The following is a 19894-nucleotide window of genomic DNA, read 5'->3' as shown; positions in this document are numbered from 1 at the left end:
TCGAATCAGAAATTTCCATGTCATCACTTCCATTCGCACTCCTTACGTATTTATGAAATCAGTAACTTTTGTATCACCTGAGCTTTTATTTATAATACAAAACAAAAATAAAGATAAAAAAAGTAACAATGAAAACAAAGCTTGCAGATGTCATGATAGAAGGCCAAAAATAACATTGGTGAGATGAATCAAATTTGGTGCTGTTCTTATATCATGAACACAAGCTAGTCATTCCCAAGAGTGATAAGTTAAAATGCTTACCTATGGAGAGCTGAAGTAATAGAAGAACTAATGCTTACCTGTGGAGAGCTGAAGTAATAGAAGAACTAATACTGACGTCTCGCGAATCTGGGGTTGCTAAGATCGAGGCAACCAAGAGACTTGAGCTGCCAAAGGTGATGAAAAAAAAATCTTGATGATGAACTGAGATTGAACTTTTAGGATAGTGCACGAGTGCTAAGAATATAGATCATAGGACTTGTAGCTCTTCAGATGAGATACTTTAGAAAACTTGTTTCTAAAGTCTCTAGAAACCTTAAGAGCTCCCAAATGAAAGGCAATGGGGTTACAGTAGTATTTAAGTTCAGAGATTCTCCCCGATAATCACCATCCTCTTTTCTACAGTATTACATGCAGGTATTTATAGAAAATGGGTACTCAAAATAGAGGGTTAAGATTTCAACAGAAAGAGATGAAGGGTCTGGATTTAAAAGGACAGGATCCAACATCTTTAAATTAAAGAGAATCAAAATTGAAGGTTGTGATTTAGTTCATAATTTCTGTCTTTTTCATTCTTTCATCTAACGGTTAGGAGTCCTGCCTTACAGAACAAATCCAAGGGTTGAGAATGATAAGTGCCAAATTTGTTATTTACTTTTGATCGGAGGGTCTCAAATCCGTCCTTACAAGTATGATTAATGGTGTAAATTAAGATGTACTGGGCTGCTTTAACCATCTGAGATCCAATGGCGAGGAGTGTGTCTTTACAAATGAGATGGGTGGTGAGGATTATACCGTACCCCAAAAGTTTTAACTAACTTGGATCTGACAGTAGGGGAATTAGTCTTATGAATTAAGGTTCATGATTAAAGGTGATTCGATTCCTTGAGCCCTCAATCTTTATAGGTCATTCCTCGGTCTACCCGATCCCTCATTATGGTTGATGGATCTGAGACCTCTTATTCTGATCTCTTAATCCAAATTTTCCCGCATTCGATCTCTTTTCTTCCCAATCTCATCTTACTTCCCCATTTCTTTCACATATCCTCTATGTATCCGACCTGTATCAAAGCAATAAATTCTTCTATTACCGATGACCCGCTTCGAGATTTGCACTCAATAAATGCCAGGGCCCAATATATATGCCGAGAATTCCATCATTGTCACACCCACACTCTCTCCTTCTTCGGTGAATTTCCAATGTGCTACTTTTCTGATCCTAACTTCTCTGGTGAAATTCTTATCATGATAGCCACCTTGATCTTTTTCCAATCGTCTTCTTTGCCCATCACCTGAAAATAGACGATTTTGATGATCAGAGAATTATGAGAGCGTCATCTGATGACAGCGAGAGAACCAGACTAATTTACCGATCAAGGTCCAAATTGACTACCGTGCCGATCTCCAATCGGTTTACCAGTATGATCTGCGGATCGATCTCGGACAAGGGGACTGCTAATTTCAATCTTGATGTTGATGATCGCCTTTTGAAGTTCATTTGGCTCCTAACCATGTTAGGGGTCCCGATTGTAGCTCGGTTTTTATCGATGACATCAATGATGACACCGAGCTTCCTATAGTCTTTACTATAGTTGGCGAGAGCTAACCTCTCGATCTCCACATATCTCTTAATCGGCCTATTGGGATTGAGAGTGGTTCGAACAATGAGAGCAAGATAAGTAGAATGTAGATTATGTAATTGTTGATCTTAAGAGATCGCCTAAATAATGTAATTTGACCTTTTGGAAATGAAATGAAGTATTGTTTATTCAAAATTGATTCAATTTATTTTGTTTTTTATTATTGCATTGATTATTTTCCTGATCTCTGATAACTATGTTCAATCTGATCCCTAATCATACTTATCTGACCGATCTATTTGGTTCAAAACTATTTGCTATCTGATCTATGGTCGATCCCTAGTAACCGACCTCATTTGTCTGATCTCCTTGCCATACTTCTGAAATTTTCTAATGCATCATTGAAATGGTCAGATCCCATTAACCAATGTGTCACCTAGGGCCTCGTGAGCATTTAATGCTCGGATGAGTATAAATAGGAGGGGGGGGTCAACCATTTACATACTTGTGCTATTTTTAGATTTTCTGGACAACCCAAAGCTCTCTCTCATTTCTTGCATTTTTTAACAACGATTTATACTCTGGTAAGGATTCTGATCTTTTTTCGATCAGTTTTATCTTTGTTGTTTGAAAATGAGTAGCACCGAAGGTCAGAGAGTTACTAGTCCTCCTTCTGTCTATATTTCATGGACAGCAGATGAAGGCGAGGAGGCCAGGCCAAGTGGGCAACATGAACTCACCACAGCCATTATTCTGATCTCTGATCAACTGGCTAGATCAAAACAAGCACCGGCCTCGGGGAAAGAGAATCTACCAGTGGACGAACTACCATTGATCCTCGGGGAAGTCGATCTCCAGTCTATTAGCTAAGAGTACAATCTCCCGTTCGAATCTTTTGAACTTATTAGATGCCATGGCCATCTTCAAGCTGATCACTTCTTTAATGAAACTGACCTAATCATGGTGTATAAAGAACAATTAAAAGCTAGGCTTCGGTTTCCCGTAGATGAATTTTATAAAGCCGTTCTAAAGTTCCACTACGTTTGTGTAGCCTAAGTGCATCTGAATTCTTGGCAGACTATGGTAGCCTTCAGATGTCTTTGTTGAGCTAGGGGACTTGTGCCCACAACGAAGGTTTTTGCCAAATTACATAAGCTTGCTCAGCGAAAAGATGATGAATATTGGTTTTTCCGAGCCAAGCCGAACTGTGGGCTCTTCACCTATCTCCCTTCCTCATTAAAGAATTGGAAAGATAAGTTTTTCATACTTAGGAGCAAGGATCCAACTGGTTTTGAGGGCATCCCATGTAGCTGGAACTATTTGGTCCCTAAAGTACCAAGGAAGATCACTCTGAATAAAGACAAGGATGCTATGGTAAAGGAATTGAAGAACCAGGTGACTGTTCATAAATATTCATGTTTGGATGCGGTTATGGCTGAGCTAAAATGGTGGATGATGCGAGTGATCGCCTGTGAGGACTATGAGCTGCAACTCTTTGACCTTGGCCCTGGTATCGGTAAACCCGAATCTTAGGTTTTATATTCTTAGCAAACTCACTAACTTGTTTTATGTACAGTTATGGCTGGGGGCAAATTCGCAAAGGAGAGTCATAAGCGCAAAAAGAGAGCTCGCCCAAAAAGTGCTGGAGATGAAAGAAGCCGCCGCTGCTGCTCAGAGACAGGCTGTGGCAGAAGTGTAGAGCTCTCCATTTCGACCTCAAGAATGGCCGACTTCAGAGGTAGAGGTCGTCACCTCGGAGCCTCCCATTCACCCTATTGAACCTCCTCTTCCACCTCCAATCTCTTCAGATGCAGAGGGCGATCCTTCTAGGCCAGTCGTCTCGGCTGCTGGACCGCTTTCCCAGGGCGCTCAGGTCTTACTTCAATCATTAGAGAGGAACCGCTCAGTTCGGGAAAATCCTAACTTGGCTAAGGTCTTGGGTGCTTTTATCTACTTTCAAGAAGATTAGATTTGGGCCCAGGATAGCATCAATGATCTCCCGACTCAGACAATGATTTTGGGCCTGGAGGCGGTTATGAACTAGCAATTGATCAGAGAGAAGGCCCATCTCTTAAAGAGGGAGATCATTAAAGTAGTCTAGGATCCAGCAGCTACAAAGACTCAGCTCTTGGCAGCCAATGATCAGATCACTGACTTAGAAGGCCATGTGAGGTCTTATGAGGAGAGGACAGTTCAATTGGAGTGGGAACTTGAGGACTCTCGAGCTTGCCGAGCTGCTGATTTGGCTTGACTCTCTAACGAGATTAAGGCCAAGGAGGAAGAGGCTCTGATAAAAGAGGCCGACACTTATGTGAATGTCCACAGTGATCTCTTAGTCGAGCTGGTGAAGCGCTACCCTGAAGAAGACTTTACTTGGCTAGAGAAGCTCACCTCGGGAGCTGAGCTTGAGAGTGAAGAGGAGCGAGAGAGAGAGGAGGGAGAGAATATTGAAAATATACCTGAAGAGCAAGCTGAGGAAGACCCTCCTACCGAATAATTTGTATATTTTCCAACTTGTAATGAATTTAAGTCTTTGTGATCAATTCTTAATAAGATCAGGAAAACATCAAACTAGGTATGAATGAGTATTAATTCAATTCCCAACCAACTAGATAAGCTCGAATTCCGAACTTAAGATTAGTTATGAAACATGACCGCTTAAAGAATGAGAGTATCATACAGGAATATGAGATCATAATGGCTTGGAATCATTTGGGAAACATGATTTGAAATCGGGTGTTAGTTTAAATTTGTTAAGTTCAGGACCACATGCTTAGGGATTGGATAAAGCATTAACTTGGTTAAATATTTGAATAATTCAAGCGAGTCACTTGATCGTGAAACTACCAGAAATTTGGAATCTTGAACCTGAAGAGATCAAAAAACAAAATGCAAACTCCGATGGTTTTTTGATTAACCAATACAGGTCGAGTAGGCAGAGAGATTGGAAAGTATTCGATTTATTCCTGAGATCGGATAGACTTTGAAATTATTATTTATCTAGAGATAACCCATGTTATTAAAAGTTTGGAGAAAATGACTTAAAATCAAGTAAATGGTAGAGATCAGGTAAAACGCCTACAAAGGAGATCGACTGAAATGCAATCATGCGAGTTATGACTTTGAAGATCAGCCAAAATATTGTGTCTATAAGATTAGATACTCAAAGGCTTTATATCCATTTTTCATATTGCCTCCAAAGATCAACTTGTGAATTTGTTCACCAAATCATTGACTCATTTAGCTTTACACTCTCTTTTGTCCAAGAAGGAACTTCTAGAAATTCGTCCACCACCATATTGAGGAGGGGATGTTAAGTTATTCAAGTTTTAGATGCGAGGAAACAAAAAAGGTAGCTGGGAGTTGTGATATGGTGCATAGCAGGAACAAAAAGGCCAACTACTAACTTAAGTAATATGGTGCATAGTTAAGAATAGAATTGAGAAACAAAAATTTTCACGTCTGTTTTAGTTTCATTTATTTTGATAATTGAGTTAGACAAGTTTGTTAGACAGCTAAAATATTCTTCCAGAATGATTCAAGATTTGTATATAAGGCTTGATTAGCCATCAATAAAATTCATTCATTTTCCAAATATTCTTTTGCTTGTTAATTTTCACAATGCTTCAAGAGCATGTGATGTTAGTTGTAAACTTCATTGCCAATCCTGCTTGTTGACATATGTAGGTCTTTACAACTTATTAGCCCATTTTTTTTCTCTTATGGGCATCTATAAAACATAAAGAGATATTGTTTCTTCTTTAGCTAGAAAAAAAGGGAGAAGGCAGATAGTTTTTTGGATAAATTATTACGTAGTATCTCTATTTTAATAAAATTAAATATTTAATCTTTCTATTTTAAAAAATATATTAGTTAGTCCTTACATTTTGTTTAGTGTACACTTTAGTCTATTTGTTCAATTTAAATCAAGTTTTCTATTAATCAAAATATTTAAATGAGAGAGAAATTACCATTACGAGAATTAAATAACTATAGAGTTTGAAATAAAGAGACTATATAGTTATGTTTTTCAAATTATAGAGATTAAATAAAATACAAATTAATGCCTAAAATGATCAAAGGGACTAAAAAATAAACGAATCCCATGAGTATGAGGACTCAACTAAGTGGAGTAGACTTCTAACTCCACTAAATCATAGAACTCCTAATTCTAATAGGAAGCTACATCAAAAGCCTATGTGAGCAGTGGTCATCTAACCCATCTAGTGTCTAATTCCTGAACTCAACATTCATAACCAGCTAGAGAGAAAGAACAGCATCACAAAAATCTTCTAAATTAATTTTGTGGTTTTAGTTATAATTGCTTCAAATTCTAAAAGTTAAGATATGTGATGCAAAATTATAATATTTAGATATAATTTCTAGTTAATGAAAATACTTAGTCTTTTTCTGTTCGATAAACTTTTTTAGTAACAGCTATGAAAAGAAGGGTAATTTCATTTTCAGCCTCGCACTGCTTTAATGGGGACCAGAAAAATGGATGTCTAGCACCGAGCATGTGGGTCAATTGAAAATTCAGCACTTAAAAAGGCATGGAATATCATCATTTGTGAAGCATGGAATTATGGAGAAAAATAAAAAGCACTTACTAGACATATGGGCCTTAATAGTTTGCTAAAATCATCATTAAAATTCTGCTTTAGCTAAACAAAAGGTGTGTTAGTGAGGACCCAAATGAAGTGTTGACAATGCTTCAAGTTGCAGCAATGTAAATTGGGAAATTTCTTGCCTAGTCATGCTCATGGTGATTAAAGTAACAAATTATATGTAGGGCTATTAAATGGGATAAATTATACTAATCATTACTAATGTATGACAAAAAATCAATTTATTATAATCAAATTAATAAATTTTGATTTTTTTTATAACCATAACAAAATTCAGTGATTGTTTTATTCAACATTAGTTACCCAATTTATATATATGAACCATAAACCTATATAATGGAATTGATGAGCTAGCTTGCCATGTTCTGGTAGTTGTAGGCATATTACTCAACTGATAAACTCAGGTTTGAGTCCCACTCTCTTAATCTCTATTAAAAAAAAGAATGGGATTAATGACATCATGAAATCCTGATTATGTTTATGTAACACAGGACAAACTAAAGACTGACTTTTTGATAAAACAAGGTCTTTGCATTTGCTGGGCATTCTTGATTCTCCCTGCTTTCTTGCTTAACTTTTCTAACAAACCCATCTACCCTTTTCCTTTTATGAACCAGCTATTTATTTATTTCTTATGTTAGTCTCCAGTACTAGAATCCTCAGGTATCAAAGAGAAGTTGCATAGAAGATGGGTAATTACAGGTTTAGATTGTCAGATATGATACCAAATGCCTGGTTTTACAAGCTCAAAGACATGAGCAGAGGCAGAAAGCAATGCAACTCTCAGAGGTCTTTCAAGAAAAAATCATTTTCAGCAACTACATCTTCTCAAAAATCCAACATCTCTCAGCCAAGATACACCTACTACTTCACCACAGAACCTTGTAGAGCTGATAAATTCTACAATTCACCTATAAACACTAAGGCCTCAGATACTCGTTTCCCTGATTCACCAAGAAGATCATCATCCAATAAAAGAAGCAAAAGAAAAACAATCTACAAGCCTTCTCCTCAGCTTGTCTCTTCATCTTTTCCTTCTGATTGTAGCTGTCATGCAAAGGTCAATTCGGTCTGGACCAAGTCCATTGCTCAAGCTCACTCACCTGTAGAATACTCTAGCCCTCTTCCTGAGACCTCCCCTGAACCTGGCTTCCACGAATCTCTTCTATCTGAATCTGAGGATGATGATGATGGTTTTGCTCCTAATTACTCATTTGATCAAGAATTTGCCGCCTGCTCTAGCTCTTGTAACTGTAAAGTAAGTTCTTCAACTACTGATATTATCATTGACGTGAATGGTGAATCCTTTAAGAGTAAAACTAAGAAGATTGATGGGTTCGAAACCATTTCTGAGGTGGAGCTACGGCCTATACTAACCAAGCCAGCAAAATTCAATGGCGAGATGAGTCAAGTCACAAAGTTCAAAAGAACATCATCTAAACCGGAGGAGATAAAAGCGAGCAGGTCTCTTTCTGTTAAGAATGTAAAGGAGGAACGAGATGGGACTCATAAAGAGCAGAAGTCCAAACCTGTCACACAAAGATCCTCACCAAATTCTGTGGGGATAAGACTTCGAGTTAACTCTCCAAGAATTGCAAGCAGGAAGATTCAGGCTTGTGCCCGTAAAAGTTTGTCAGCATCAAGAAACAGGACTCTCTCAGAGAGCCTTGCAGTGGTTAAGTCCTCAGTTGATCCACAGAAAGACTTCAGGGATTCAATGGTGGAGATGATCATAGAGAACAATATCAGGACATCAAAAGATTTGGAAGATCTTCTTGCTTGTTACCTTTCACTCAATTCAAAAGAGTACCATGATCTTATAGTCAAGGCATTTGAAGAAATCTGGTTTGATATGACTGACCTTCGCCTGTAAATAATTTTTAGATTTCTTAATGTATTTTACTGCTTTATTAAGGTCTTCTCTTCTCTCTTCCTCTCAGAACTCAAACAAGCATTAATAGGCTACCCGGTCTTTATGTATACAATCTATGCTTTAGTGTTCTGTAAATGTACAGCTTATTGTTCCCTGGGAAGTTATGCTTCTGTTTAAATCAGTTTTGTTGTCCGGGAAAGAATCCAAACTAGAAACTGGAGATGAGAAGCTCCTTACCTGCAATAAATGTCATTTTTTGTGGTCTTTCCCATCAAATTATGTTCCTTAGTACAACCAAGAAGTCTCTCAGCTCCTTTTTTTTTTATTCCAAGGAAATCATGAAATTCTTGGAAGTTAAAAGGGGAAAAAATTACTGTTAAAAAGCTTTAATCAACACTTAGACTACTGTTTTCATCAAAGCTTGGATTATATGATGATTGCTCAACTGCATGAGCATGATCTTGTTATGAGTGTCTGCAACAGTGGTAACAAAGGTTGACTTGGAATAAGCATGGCATTCAAGTTGCAAAATCCATGAATTACCCTAATAATGAACACCTTAATAATAATTACCTCGATTCCTTATTTCAAATCCAACCAATTCCCATAGGTACCTCAATCAATTTCAAACATAACCATCCTTATTATCAATATCTTGCATTTGAGCATTATTAGATGGTGGCTTTCGTGTAAAGGTCAAGGGTTTGAGTTATTGAAACAGTTTATAACAGGGGCAAGATTGCATACATTAATCTTCTCCAAAGCCCACAAGTGCAGGATGCTTAGAGTTATATTCAAGGCGGTGAGATTGCGAGTTAAAACACCTGTTGGAGCCTAATCAAATGAAAATATATGCTCATATTAAACTAGGACAGAATCCAGCTCTACCTCAAAATTGATATCTAACGGAGAAGCAAGCACAGAAAAAGCTCATTTTTATATTATGGCAAGGATCAAATGCTTGCACCTAATCCATGCCAACCTAGAGCAGCTACTGCTGTCCTCTAAAGTTCCAGATGGACAGGAGAACGTACCTTCTTTTTTTTTTTTTTTTTTCTTTTTGGCGTTTTTTATATGGAAAAAGGTACTGGAAAAAGATTAAGGTTGCCATGCCACCAGTGTTTAACATAAGGTAGGAATTATTGCAAATCGTAACACCTGCATGTAGCCATCTACCACACTTTACAGGTTAGAAAGTATAGGACAACTAACATTTTCACTAAATTATTAGAGTTCATTAGCACAAAACACTAGGTTCAGATTTACTTCTCCAACATGACAAAGGACCACCAATGTTGTAACCTTCATAATTTATGATTAAGCTGGTAGCCTTCACCAAGCTTGTAGAGTAGCCATTTCCATTGACAAGTATGCATTCCACAGTTTCTTGGTTATTGTTTGGTTATTTTGTTGTTGTCTTGTTAAGAAAGGTGGTATATAGGTTAGTTCATCTAGCTGTAAGCTCAATAGTTTAGTGATCAAGACCCTACCTTATAATATCTGAGAGTAAAGGCACAACAAAACTTTTCCGTTTAAAAAATTTATGATGTACCAAATCTTTTTAAAATTTTTGTTAAACCAAAGAGGAGCACCGTGATGAGTAAATAGAGAAAGGTTTGATATGAGACATGAAAAAGGTATGCTCTAGCACTAGGTGCTTCAGTGATGCATTATTTCCAAATAAAAGTTTTGTTCATTTTCTAGTTTTCAATTCTGAATAGCTATTAAAGCAAACAATTATAGCTGCAGTACTAGCCAGTAGCAACCACCCAAGAAAGTTCTCCTAGCTGGTAGCCTAATTTTCTACCTTTTATTGCTCCTAAATTAACAACTTCTGATTGGTTTCTGAGAAAGATATTATGTGTGTCTTCCTTAACCTTTTTGCTGTATTGATGAAAGAAACATGATAGAAAAATTTAGGTCACTTGTAGGTCACAGTTTTAAAAGAGTAATTAAAAACAATTTGGCAATGGCAATGCCTAGCAGAACTTTCTGGGCTTCCCAAATCAAAAAGTATTCTGATTTAACATTATTCAGGACAGTGAATCCAATGGGACTCTCTTCAAAAAACTTAAGTCATGAGAGAAAAGTGACAACCTATGGTGTGGCTGAAGAGGATCTAGTGCACATTTTTTCAAACCTTGTGAAGTGATAAGCATCTTGCACAATTGAAGAAAAATCTGAAATTCAAACACATTTCTGCCAGGACCACCAGATCGTAACATACCAGGTATATAAAAGCAAGCAATTAGGACCACATGAGCATTGGGGAATAGCCAACTGGAACCCTTGGGAACCATGCCCATGATTATGCAATTGATTAGTCACTTTTCATGCAAAAGCATCAGTTGAGACTTGTTATTTTCACACAACCAGCACTTAAATTTCCCAACCTTTCCATTGCATTACTTCTTGTCATTTCATCCAACTTGCATGAAAGTCAGAAACTTGGATGATTTTTCTCCTTTTTTAGTCCATAACCCAATCCCATCTCACAAGATTCTAACTTGAGATATCCTGATGGAAATCCTTGGGAAAGAGAATGACTTTATAGAGGAAGGTGGGGAGCATCATAATTCAAGCAGGATCCAGATTGAAACTTCAAGGAAAAAAAAAAAATTTGATCACTGCAAATGGAACATAAATCTCTACAGTGTTAGTTTCTTTGCATTTAATTATAAGCACATGGAAAACACAGCATGCAAGATTGCATTATTTGGTTTCATCAGTGATCTTGCTTCCACTTCTTTCATTATGATGACAAAATGTCAGCATGCAATCCATGACTTCAAGTAACACGATAGAACATTCATTTTGTATAGACCAAACAAAAAGCTTTAACTGTTAATGATTTTTCTTGGTTAAAATTTCCGAGCTTTTTTTATCTGTTCATCAATTATCAAATTTTCAATTGCAACTTACATGTGAAAATTCAGATGCAATCAGAATTTACAATCTTTTTCCTCCCCTTAGCCTCCAAATTTCCTAGAAACAATTTCAATGAAATGTAGAACTGTTCATAGTTCATCGACTAAAGTAGATCCATGTGAAAAACCAGAATTCTCCATCACATGTCAACAAAGATTATAGTCTTTTCTTACCTAAATTATCAAAAAATACTCGTAATGCAGCTTTCTTGTAAATGTTATTTTGCCAAATTCATCACCAATAATTCAATGTTATGGAGAAATTAGTAATTTTTTGTTTCATTCAAGCCATCCTTACACGTGCCTAAGATTGTTCCCTCTAGTTTCTAGCCACATGACTTTCTTACACACCTAGCAGCATAAAGAATAAAATTGACCAAGTATAAGCTTATAGGAAAATACAATTATAATTCATTTGCACTTTCAATGTTACACCTTAAACCCAGATATATTATGCAGATGAATATGCTTGTCAACTGATTCATACAATTTCACACCCAAACTGGTGACAAGATTCAAAGTTCATTCCTTTATTTATTTTTTTATTACTAACATAAACATTATTATTCTAAAGAGGCTAGTCTTACACAGCACACTTCACATAAGAAATGAATATTTACACTGGACAGCATGAAACTCTACCCGTCTCCTAATTGTATTCTTGATATTATATGATATGGATGACCTTACATCCCTCCTCATTTTCAGAAGTATCCACAGCTTGTAGTTCAAGCATTTTCCTTTTATGTCTGTTTCAAGGCCAAGTCATCATTTACTTTTTCTATTCACTTCTGTTATCCACAAGAGCTCATTCTTATTTTTCTTCTGCGTGAATTCTGCTGTGCCACTTTGCCACTTTTTTAGAATCCTCAGGAGGTGCCTGGAAACCAACATTTTCGACGGATCCTACAGTCTTGAACAACCGTCTCTTGTTCACTTCTTCCACCAATGACCGGTGAAGTAACTGGCTACGAATATCTACGAGTGAATGGTTCCTCGTCAATCTACGGTTGTCCATCACCCTTTTGTGTTTAGAGCTAGAAGCTCCATACTGTGACTCCAGCAAAAGCTTGCAGTGTTTGTAGGCATCTTTAGCAATTGTTTGCCCAATGTCAGAGCTTGAATTGTCTTGAGGACAAAATCTTGTCGCATTCTGAGTCCTTATGGGATTTTTATTATCTCTTCTTGCTGTGCTCATATCAAATTTGTGATCATCACCAGAAATGTAATTCATGATGGAATATGATCCTGAGTGTGAAGAGCTCTGAGAACTGGCATCATCTAGCAAATCATCTGCAACAGCAATTGTTTTAAATAGAAACTGTGATTTGAATTGCTGATCTAGATCCTAGCATGATTTCTAGTAGTTAGTCTCTGTCATGGGATTGTTAAGTATGCAGTCATTTTTTAGTACCCAAATGATTCTGTCCCAATTCATACTCAGACTTTAGTTCTTTATAGCATGAGAATCATTAAAATTCCGCATAAATAGTGACTTAGCTTTTATGTAACATGAAATAGATTGTTCTATCAAAACTTAAGCAACTTCTTTTGATATTAAAGATGCATCACACGCATAATGACCAGTAAGGTAGACAAGATGCGAGTGTTGACCATTAAAGGCAAAGATCAAATGCATTTGAAAATTTTGGTCTTTGATTAGTATGTCACTCTTTTGCATATGAGTTCAATATATACTTCTAGTCTTATTGTCTGGTAAGTTAAGCAGCCTAAACCGCCCGCCACCCACAGTAGGCATTGTTAGGAATCTCTTCCCCTCCCCTCTCCCTCCCCACCCCCAAAAAGCATAAAGATTACTTATGTTCTGTCATAAAAACAAGCCAGGATTGAGCCAAAATCCATGCTCTAGTAGATTAATCTGGCATACAGCTAATGTTTAAGGCCACCAAAACTGAATTCAGGCAATTCCTAGTTACCACTAAGTATTTGGGCAGGTCAGAGAGCCATTTATGGTTCAAATAGGAACTACATGACGAGTTATAAGATCAGAACAACTTAAAGGAATTATGGGACACATACCTTGGAGAGAATGTGTCATTAATCTCGATATGGATGCTTGAGATGATGAACAAGTGGAGGAAGAATCGAAAGGATGATTAGTCCCATCATCTTCTTGGTAGTTGAATGTATGATAATCTTCAATTTGAGGCAAATCCCATTTCTTCCAATTTGGCACTAGAGATGAAATCTCCCCATCAATCATTTCAGCAATTTCAAGAGGCTCCCAATCATCTATGTCCAGCTCCTTGACCATCTCCATTGCAACATCCATTGGTGTATCATGTAAAATGTCAAAAGGAAAATATATATTCCTTAGAGTACCTGCAATAGACCATAGGAGAGCTATCTGTCAAGACTGTTGAAGCACTTGAGATCCAGGATTGACTAAAACTACAAGCCAATTAAAACATGCATATTAAAGCTACCCTTTCTAAGGATTGCAAAATATATGCATACAATAAAGGTGAAACATTGTACACATGAAAGAACAAAAGCCATACCATCTTTATTAGCAATTTGTACTTTAAGAAAGATGGTATCATCTTCAGGGTTGAGCTTCCCCGTGATAGTCATGTCTGTCCTTGGTGGATCCCCTCTCAATTGTAGCTTCTCCATTTCCCTACAATTCAAAAATGGCTTCTGATTTCCAGACCTCGTAACAGGTGATGGATCAGCTTCATCAGATACAAGAAATGGATCAAGCAGTAGTTCTTTTGCTGATAACCTCTTTGATGCAGTTACTAAGCATTTTCCAATGAATTGCTGTGCTTCCAAGTCCTGAATCCGATAGAATGCAGCAGGAAGCTTCCCCTGCATAACAGAATTGGTATGCATGTCATACTCTAGCTTGATAACAATTATAAATCTTGGCATCAGAACTGGAATTTACCGAAGTCACTTTCTTGTAAATTTGTGCTGGGTTAACACATTCACTATATGGATATTCAGATGTAAGCATCTCTAAAACACACATGCCAAATGAGTAAACATCAACAAGCTCATTGTAATTCTCTTCGTATAATTCTGGTGCCATGAATTCCGGAGTGCCTAACAAATGTTACCACAAGTTTAGAAATTATACAATTAGCTGAAATGGACATACATGTTTATGTGTTTCAATGATTATAATTAATAAGTACCTATGACACTATGTGCTGATTGAGAACCCCGGAGGATTGCTGCAAGGCCTAGATCACCAATCTTGACCTGTCCAAGATGGCCATTGACAAAGATGTTGTCACATTTCAGGTCTCTATGAATTACTGGAGGATCATGGCCATGTAGATACACAAGGCCTTGTAAGATTTGACAAGCCCAGTTCTTAATGGCTCGAATGTCAACTCGCTTATATTTTTTCCGGTATCTGCATCACATAAGACAGTTGTTAACCATTTCAGTTATGGTAACAAGTTTATCAGGTGAAATAACATACTCTCAAAATGATAGGGAAGGAGATTACTCTCTTAGAGTTCCAGAAGTAAACATTTCAGTGATGAAGTTGAAGGTCTTTAGATGAACATCAATCCAAGAGGTGTAGAATTGGATTATAGAGTCATGGTTGAGGGTGCTGAGAAGGTGAACCTCAGAGTATAGCCTCTGCAAGTTCTCAGGCGAGCGAAGCAACTCGTTGAGTTTTACCTGGTTCCATGCCACCTCCATTCCTAGGACTTCATCAATTGCCTTGTATACTGTTTTCATTGCTCCTTTTCCAAGAATTTGTTCAAACTGTCCATGGAAAACACAACCATAGTGTCGTTAATCAGCTATTGATGAAGTAACAGTCGATGGCCAAAACAACCAAGGAAAACAAAATTGCTTCTCAAATGCTGAGAAAGAAAGTAAAGTAAGGCTTTGGAACACTTTAACATTTGTTGAAATTTAATTACAAATGCAAGGATTGAATACTAATTGAAATTAAACTATGATATCATATTAATGAACTACTGCCTCTGAAATTATTTTGCTTCCTAAGATGCATATCTGTTTGCATTTCGTAAATTTGAATCATTGATTTTCACCATCATTCATCCATTTCAGGTTTACCAATTATAATAGCTTCACAATTGACTAAATTGACAATCTTCTGTTGACTATAGAATTACAATCTGCAGTCTGTTTTCCTCTTTCTTGATGATCATGATCACCCAATTAAGTAATGATCATCAAGAATATGAAACTGATCTTGAGGTCATGACTATAAGCCACATCCAAATTAAATTAAACTAAGGAGTCTATTTTAGAGCTGAGAAAAACATAACGGTGGATACAGGTTGATTAAAAGCCACAAAAATTATTTTCAAGATACATTTGGTATATATTTTAAATCTCTAAAATAGCTAACTATCAACTTCATATTAACTTTTGCAACAATATCCACCCAAAATCAAATGCTAGTTAGATTTTTTTTTTTCCTAACAAAACCAAAGCAGGTCTACCCCTAGTAATTAGTAAAACACTGAAAAGTACTAAACGACAAAAAAAAATGCATAAATACACACTCCTAGTCCAGAAGTCTCTGCAGCAGTGGTAAAGTGAAACAAAAGAAACTCTGTCATCTATGATTTTTTCTATCCGATAATTTCAAGATAATTAAAACCCCAGTTTGCCAAACGTTCAATTGAAAAAATAAAAAAAATAAAAAATAAAAATGGTGGAGCAGTTAGTACTTAATTATAGTAAACTAATATCAATCATGTTTAGACCATGGTTGGTAAGCTCTATAATATTCATAAAGATGTATGCAAGCACATGCACAGAAAGAAACTAATAAGAACTTACCCGACCATACCGGCCCGTAGGATCGGTTTCAACATAGCCATGGTCGGCATCTGTTTCCTGCAACCCAACTTGATTTTTGTACATGTTTTTTATATGGGAAAGCTTCCGTGAAAAGCTTTATTTTGAAAAATCTTGAGAAATTTTGAACTCTACTTTCTGTGATGGTAGATAAGTACAAGTTATAGAGAGAGAGAGAGAGAGAGAGAGAGAGAGAGAGAGAGAGAGAGAGTACTTATGCATATGATATATATACGAGTTAAAAAGAGACGGAGAGCTCTAAATCCGAGGCGTTCCCTCATGATTTTCATAAAAGAAGACACCAAAGAGGAGCCAAACGAGTCTTGAGTAGTCAATCCTGAGCATGATCCATGCCATTTCCACAACCGCACGTGGGAAGTTGTAGTTCTTGGAAACCATTAGGAAGTGAAACAGAAACCCAAAAGAAAACCAAGAAAAAAACCAAGAAAACAAAAAGTTAATTGGAAAAGAAAGAGAGAGACTTGGAATTGACAAGAGAATACGATTTTGGTGGGGGAAAATGCCAATATGTGTTTCTGAAAAGACTCAAATATCTATATCTCCATATAAATTAAAGGAATTCTCATGAGGGTGGTAAGCAAATTCTTTAAGGAAGCAAGGATAGTATAGGCAAAATCTATCAAGAACTTAAATTTTACTATGCAAGGAAGGGATATGCATGAGATGAGAGAATACTAGAGAGATATATATAGGGAATAATATAAACTTGAAGAATCTGTGGCCAAGCTTTGCTGGAAGGCTTTGTAGATGATAAAGATACAACACAAAAAGAAAGAAGAATTAAAGGAACGTTAGGTTAGGATCTTTAATTTTCTGGTATGTACTTAGAGAAACGTACGAGAAGAAAAGTTTCATAAACCAAAACTGCAACATGTTTTATAGGAAATAATACATTGAAGGGGTTGAATTATGAGAGCTGATTAGATAGAAACAAAAACTTGAAAGCGAAAATGGGTTTCATCGGGACCCACAAAGCAGGAGTTGGCAGCATTTGAAAGGCATTGGTGGATTATGACGTTTATGTTTTTTTGGATTGTTTTGTCTAGTTGAAAAAAAGGAAGATTGTCTTAAAAAAAAAAGAAAAGAAATTCCACTTTATCACTAGCTATGCTTCCTTCCAATCTGTTAGCATGTCAATCTAGACCAGGCAAAGGTGGATTTGGACTTTGAGTGGCTAGTTTCTGGCGTCGAATTAAACTGAAAAACGAATAATTATATTAATTTTTATTAAAAATCAAATTAAAGTGGTATCGAAATAAATTAAAAAGCTTAAATATATTATATACTTTTTAAAATACATTTTCATCCCTTTGTGGCGCAAAGAATTTAAATCCAAAAGAAAAACCAACCAAATCAAAAGTAGGATTTGAGACCAACAACTCCATATGCATTTCCTTGTATCACTTTTGTTTCTATTTAATTTTGAGCCTTTGATGGGAATATTTTTTTCTGATTTTATTTTTAATGGTTTAGTTTGGATATTTACATGCAAATTAACCTTTGGAGTCATTTAAAAATCATTTTCTCACTAAAATTATGATTTTTTGAAGTTTAGACACATAAAAGCATGTCACTGAACACGTCTGATTTTTTTAATAGACATGACTTGATTTTTAAAACTTTTTTTTTGATGATTCTTGCTATAAAATTGCATGTTATAATGCCTAGTTTATTATCTAATTCTTGTTTTCTGGATTATCTTTATAGATTGGCATACAATTATGAGTTTATGTTGAATAGCCAGAAGTTGTCTGCGCAGAGACTATTGTGTTTTGGCTATTATTTTGTGTTTTCTTTTGGACTTTTGTTTGGTTCTTTTTCCTATATTTTAGTATAATATATTAGGAATCACCTCATAAAATTTCATGAATTTTATATGTAATATTTTAAATTTTTAAATAATTATTTTGCATAGTTACTTAAGTATTGTCTGGTTTGGTAGGTCCAGGAGGGGCCGTATAATATTGTTGCTATTGTGGGCCTAAGGCCCTATGTTTTGTGTTTTATTGAATTTTCACGTAGGGAGTTAGGTCAAGTTACAAGAGAAGCTCTGTCAAAATTTTAGTAATACCTTAGGATTTATTCTTGCTTTTATAGATTAAATTAATTGATTCATTCTGTCAGTTAATTAATAGAGGTCAATGTACATGTATAGGTGAACAGTGTCGGCTGATCTTCTTCTATCCAGTCAGACTAGCTGTAGTCAGGTCATCCTCTCTGTGAGTAGTAGATATTGATTTTATTTACACTTTTGATATTATTATGTATTCAAGGTATGTTTATGCATCACTTATAGATATATGTACGTAGTTATTTGCTAGGCACGCCTTGTATTACATTTGTATTTGACGATGTTGTTGTGATTGTTGCTTTATGGCAATCTGAAGCTATGTGTGTGAGTTGGTGTGTATGAGTTGTGTATATGGATATGGGTAGGACGGGTAGACGCGGCTGGAGCTTGACTAGTTGAGACCTGATCCTTATTATAGATAAGTCAGGGTAAGCATGGCTTTGAGTTGATCTCGCTGGCCTCCGCATTTAGTTATTAAGAGAAAGTCTAGCTTTGAATTGATTTCGCTGGCAAAGGTTGAAACTAAGAGAGCTGTGTAGGGGATTAACTCCTATATATATATATATATATATATATATATATATATATATATATATATATATGTATGAGTATGGATGTGACATACGGGTGGGTGAGTGCTCCAGATTGCCTTTGAGGTAATTATGATTTGTTTTGTTTAAAATATATGAAGATGATGCATTTCACTCCTAGGATGCACTAAACATAGATAGTTATAGAAATTATACGTGAAATCAATATCTTACTCTATGAGTCAAATGCTTACTCCTGTTCACCCTATTTTTTCATGTTACAGGAAAACTTGTTCTTATGTTTAACCTGCTTTCTTCCTTGCAAGTTCATTAGTTACTATTTCCATATTTTGTATTATTAAATTTCAATTCTAGATCTCCTCATGTGTAGAATCATTTTATTTAGTTTGGGACCGTAAGATTAATTAATTTGAGTTGTAACTTATTAATCTATATATGTGTAATATGTGGATGGATGGCTATGTTGGATGAGGGAGTTGAACTCCCATTTGATTTTATATTGATTGTGGATGATTATAAGGGTGAGCTGAGCTTCCCAAATGGATTTATTTTGAGATTACAGGTCGAGTGAGTTAAAAACTCTCTGTTGGATGGTCCATATTATGGTCAAACTTTATTCGGTTGATTTCTTAAAATTGGGCTCAAATATGGGTTTAATGGATGGGTTAGACATTAGTTGGACTTACTATGGGCTTTAGGGACCTTATGCTGACCCAATTCCTAGTGCTGGTCTAGCATGTGGGATCGGGTCGTGACATTATACAAAGTTTTCTATTTTTAGTACATTTCACAAAATTGCTAAACTATGCAATGATTATATGATTACGTGTGATTTGATAATGTACTAATTTTTTTGCCTTTTGCTTAAGTTTAGTTGTGTGTTAGGGGATGGTTTGGTAGACCAAATAAAGGAATTTTGAGCAAAATCTCAATTTTACAATTTAGACATCCAAGAGATTAGTTTAAGTTTTAGAAATGTTATGCATTGATTTTAATTTTGTTCCAATTCATATACTTATACTTTATTTTATTATTTGAGTTTTTTAATATCTAAAGCTATGAATGGAGGAATTGAAGACCTAAAATGATTAGTTAAAATGTAAAAAAATAAGCAAAGAAGGCAAGGGATCAAGGTGGTTGAGAAACCACATGCCTAGAGCATATTCTAGGGGTTCATTATGTAACACCCCTATTTGCATAGCCTGG

General features: G+C 35.9%; 3 protein-coding genes across 3 annotated transcripts; 1 reads left to right on the top strand and 2 right to left on the bottom strand.

Moving 5' to 3' along the window:
- Nucleotides 1–1424: 1424 nt before the first annotated feature.
- LOC131171238 (probable 60S ribosomal protein L14) lies at nucleotides 1425–2720 on the bottom strand. The gene is made up of 3 exons (XM_058130709.1): nucleotides 2629–2720; nucleotides 1613–1856; nucleotides 1425–1511 (listed from the first exon to the last, which is right to left on the bottom strand). The coding sequence occupies exons 1-3, from the start codon at nucleotides 2718–2720 to the stop codon at nucleotides 1425–1427; spliced, it is 423 nt and encodes a 140-aa protein (XP_057986692.1).
- Nucleotides 2721–6916: 4196 nt separating this feature from the next.
- Nucleotides 6917–8369, top strand: LOC131171454 (transcription repressor OFP4-like). Its single transcript, XM_058131579.1, has one exon. It carries the CDS (start codon nucleotides 7116–7118, stop codon nucleotides 8298–8300), a length of 1185 nt encoding a protein of 394 aa, XP_057987562.1. The 5' UTR covers nucleotides 6917–7115; the 3' UTR covers nucleotides 8301–8369.
- A 3361-nt stretch (nucleotides 8370–11730) lies between these two features.
- Nucleotides 11731–16929, bottom strand: LOC110665175 (probable serine/threonine-protein kinase WNK4). Its single transcript, XM_021825189.2, has 7 exons — nucleotides 16028–16929; nucleotides 14709–14974; nucleotides 14389–14612; nucleotides 14139–14296; nucleotides 13750–14059; nucleotides 13268–13570; nucleotides 11731–12520 (listed from the first exon to the last, which is right to left on the bottom strand). The coding sequence occupies exons 1-7, from the start codon at nucleotides 16109–16111 to the stop codon at nucleotides 12042–12044; spliced, it is 1824 nt and encodes a 607-aa protein (XP_021680881.2). The 5' UTR covers nucleotides 16112–16929; the 3' UTR covers nucleotides 11731–12041.
- Nucleotides 16930–19894: the final 2965 nt, after the last annotated feature.

Source organism: Hevea brasiliensis, chromosome 12 (assembly GCF_030052815.1).
Source record: "Hevea brasiliensis isolate MT/VB/25A 57/8 chromosome 12, ASM3005281v1, whole genome shotgun sequence".
NCBI classification, from domain to species: domain Eukaryota; kingdom Viridiplantae; phylum Streptophyta; class Magnoliopsida; order Malpighiales; family Euphorbiaceae; genus Hevea; species Hevea brasiliensis.
Note: the sequence above shows the minus strand (reverse complement) of the source record. Positions and strands in the feature narration are given on the sequence as shown.

Coding starts and splice junctions, on each gene's coding strand:
- LOC131171238 (XM_058130709.1), bottom strand. CDS start 2,720: ATGGCCATGGCATCTAATAAGTTCAAAAGATTCGAACGGGAGATTGTA. Junction 1,857..2,628: donor GACTTCCCCGAGGATCAATG/GTAGTTCGTCCA, acceptor CAATCCCAATAG/GCCGATTAAGAGATATGTGG. Junction 1,512..1,612: donor ACCGATTGGAGATCGGCACG/GTAGTCAATTTG, acceptor GTCTATTTTCAG/GTGATGGGCAAAGAAGACGA.
- LOC131171454 (XM_058131579.1), top strand. CDS start 7,116: ATGGGTAATTACAGGTTTAGATTGTCAGATATGATACCAAATGCCTGG.
- LOC110665175 (XM_021825189.2), bottom strand. CDS start 16,111: ATGTACAAAAATCAAGTTGGGTTGCAGGAAACAGATGCCGACCATGGC. Junction 14,297..14,388: donor ATCAGCACATAGTGTCATAG/GTACTTATTAAT, acceptor AACATTTGTTAG/GCACTCCGGAATTCATGGCA. Junction 12,521..13,267: donor AATGACACATTCTCTCCAAG/GTATGTGTCCCA, acceptor TTGCTGTTGCAG/ATGATTTGCTAGATGATGCC.